This window comes from Capsaspora owczarzaki (assembly GCF_000151315.2).
Source record: "Capsaspora owczarzaki ATCC 30864 unplaced genomic scaffold supercont2.66, whole genome shotgun sequence".
Taxonomy (NCBI): Eukaryota; class Filasterea; order Ministeriida; family Capsasporidae; genus Capsaspora; species Capsaspora owczarzaki.
In genome coordinates, this window is record NW_011887357.1 from 1 (window position 1) to 2,718 (window position 2,718).

Below are 2,718 nucleotides of genomic sequence, written 5' to 3' on the forward strand. Positions count from 1 at the left end.
GAGGGGGGGGGGAAATCGGGGATGGAAAACGAAAAGCTATGCTATGAATGAGAAAGCCAGCACTCGGTTGAATGACTCTTGCCATCATCATCATCGTCATCATCATCATCCAAATGACAGATCGATCAATATTGGGACTCTTTTTGCTTGCATTCATCAGTCCTTTTTTCTTTTGCTTGAAAAACCACTCGCTGATGGAGACCGAATCCGCTGCTGCTGCTGCTGCTGCTGCTGGTGCTCCAGCGACTGCGCCAAAGCGGCGGTTTGAAGGCGGACAACGCGACGCTTGCAAGTGATGACTTGTTCAGAGTGTTTTAGATCTCGTTTGTCTGTTCATCCACGCTTGGGAGAAGAGTGGAAGACACTGACTTTGACTTGTTTGACCAAAGCAGCCAAGCGAGTCGCAGTCGACACGTCCAACGACACGCCAACCATGACGCTATTCAGACAGTTTGCTGCGACCATGGACGCAAAGGTAAAAGCCGAGTCGAATCTCAGCGAAGCGGAAAGGCATCACTCAAAAACCTCAGTCTGATTCACTTGGATTCTTAGAACGATCGCCACGAACGACTCGTCAAGCTGAGCAGAGACCTCACCGTGCAAAGCAAGCGTGTCATATTCGCAGCTCAGCGGTAAACAAACGCAACGCAGCAATAAAATTATTGGAGAGATTCTGCTAAATGACTCGCTGACCAAAGAGGCGTGGATTCAAATTGCACAGCGCAACCGATGCCAAGCAACGAGACGCGATTGTGGCACAGGCACTGCAGACACTAGAGGATATCCGCCAGAATCAAATCCGGCCAATGGCGGTCGAGTTGGTCGACCAGAATCCCATTCTGCAAGTTTGCGTTCGTGCTTTGTTTTCGTTCGTTTCGTTTCGTGTTTTTTGTTGGATGAGAGTGATTTGATCGGCAAGCTGGTGACCTTGACGCTCACTTAGTGCTTACTCGACGCGATCTCGATTCGAGAGCAGATATGCAAGAGCTTACTCGCCTGGCATGCAGGAATACATTGAAGCAGTCTCGTTCGTCCATTACCTAGCCACCGCCACGTTGATTACGCAACGGCAACTTGAAGAACAATTGTTGTTTGATGAGGCTCTTTCTGTGGGTATTGACTTGTGCGCGAGCGTGCGGTTTGTTCGTCTTCGAGTGCTGACTGCTGCTGATATTTTGCTATTTACCGAAAATTCCAGTTCCCCGTCACAATCACCGACTACCTCCTTGGCGTGACGGACTTGACGGGCGAGCTTATGCGCTTTGCGATTGCTAGCGTAGGCTCTGGCAACCAGCAAGAACCGATGCTTATTGGATCCTTCGTGCGAACCTTGACCCAAGGTTGGTCCTCCTCCCCCAAAAGCCGTTCTAAGCACGGGTGCTTGCATATCGACTCACTGACTTGTTTTTTGTTCGTTCTAGTGTTTTCTTTGCTCACCGGCACTGGAATCCGGGACTTGCCTGCCAAGCTGCGTGTGATGCAGTCTAGTTTGGAGAAAATCGAGCAAGGTAAGCGCGGGCTCCGGTGAGGGGGGGGGGGGACGAATTTTGGCTTGCAAAGTGACTTCTGTTTCTAACTCTGCACACGCTCGTTCTGATTTGGTTTCAGTGTGCTACAACATTACGGTACGAGGCTCGGAAATTCCAAAGGAAATGCTGGCCCAAGCGGCTCAATTCTGGTCCTCGTCCTCTGCCACGACGTCTGGTCCCGGCGATGACTACGCCGGTGGTGCTGGCGGGAATCAGAACGACGACTGAGACGACGAGGCGAGTCGTTGTTGATATTGAAGCACAAGCTTGTGCTGCTGCGACTGGTTTTCTTTCATGTGCATCCCGCTCTATTCCTTGCGCACTTTAACGAAGCCCAGTACTTTCCTTGATCAAACAACATGCAACGTACTGTATTTACTGTACAGGACTTTTGGTGCTTGAAATCGAGAACGAGATCCTCTAAGCCTCTTCTACCATTTTCTACATGTACAATGCACTGTTGTGTTACTACTTTTCTTGAATCCATCCCTCTTGTTCTTTTTCCCCCTTTCACTCTTCATCTTTCTTCTTCTTCTTTTTTTTTTTTTTTCAATGAACCCGCAACCGAGTAGTTCTTCTTCGCAGCAGCAACAGCAGCAGGACTCGGACGGCGTTCTGAACGTGCTTCAGTCCTTCCGCTCGAAGGTCAGTTCTTCCCCCTTCGCGCGAGTTTTTGCTCCGTCTGTCAGAAAGAAGTGTTTTGTGTGTGTGTTTGATGCGTGTGGCTGTGGCTGCTGCGCTCGAGCGTCCCAATGGAAACGACGACGAACGTTTTGTGATGACGCAGCGCCGAGTTGACTTGCCGCTCCGTGCCATCACTGCCACACTCTTTGTCGATGGGATTGCTTGTCTGATTGTGGATGTGACTTGCTTTGCGTTTCTGTGGTGGCGGTGCGGCTGGCAGGCGGCTCATGCAGTGCTCCAGTCGCGCTTGGCCGAGACGCTCCTGCGCTCCCAATCCAAGGCGTCGCCCTCTGCTGCTGCTGCCCGCGGCGGATCGCTGGGTGCAAGCTCAAGCACAGCTGTCACAACGCCAGCTGCAGAAAAGCAGCGCAAGGTCTGGGTAGGTCGTCGAGTGCGCATTGCTCTGAGGCGTTTCTGAGATTGTTGGATGCTTGGATACTGAGCACTTGACTCTGTGCTTGCTTGCTTTTTCTGTGGCAAGTTCAACTTGGAGATTGACGAAACA

At 51.1% G+C, this 2,718-nt stretch overlaps 2 protein-coding genes across 3 annotated transcripts; both read left to right on the plus strand.

Annotated features, from left to right (window-relative positions):
- Positions 1-239: 239 nt before the first annotated feature.
- On the plus strand, positions 240-2,030 carry CAOG_08359 (translin-associated protein X). The gene is made up of 8 exons (XM_004340414.2): positions 240-288; positions 393-475; positions 553-632; positions 722-841; positions 977-1,109; positions 1,199-1,340; positions 1,422-1,508; positions 1,609-2,030. Exons 2-8 carry the CDS (start codon positions 434-436, stop codon positions 1,755-1,757), a joined length of 753 nt encoding a protein of 250 aa, XP_004340462.2. The 5' UTR covers positions 240-288; positions 393-433; the 3' UTR covers positions 1,758-2,030.
- Positions 2,031-2,081: 51 nt separating this feature from the next.
- On the plus strand, positions 2,082-2,631 carry CAOG_08360 (the record flags this gene model as incomplete). 2 transcript variants are annotated; one of them, XM_004340415.1, is made up of 2 exons in its annotated part: positions 2,082-2,174; positions 2,317-2,631. In XM_004340415.1, 2 exons carry the CDS (start codon positions 2,082-2,084, stop codon positions 2,629-2,631), a joined length of 408 nt encoding a protein of 135 aa, XP_004340463.1. The 2 variants fall into 2 exon arrangements, with proteins under 2 accessions (XP_004340463.1, XP_011270961.1); XM_011272659.1 differs by having other exon boundaries at positions 2,434-2,631.
- Between the last annotated feature and the right edge of the window lie 87 nt (positions 2,632-2,718).

What these genes read in the sequence shown, in the direction of transcription:
- CAOG_08359 (XM_004340414.2), top strand. Translation starts at nt 434, where the DNA reads ATGACGCTATTCAGACAGTTTGCTGCGACCATGGACGCAAAG. An exon ending in GTCATATTCGCAGCTCAGCG is followed by an intron (nt 633 to 721) that starts GTAAACAAACGC and finishes CAAATTGCACAG; the next exon opens with CGCAACCGATGCCAAGCAAC. An exon ending in TGTTTGATGAGGCTCTTTCT is followed by an intron (nt 1,110 to 1,198) that starts GTGGGTATTGAC and finishes CGAAAATTCCAG; the next exon opens with TTCCCCGTCACAATCACCGA.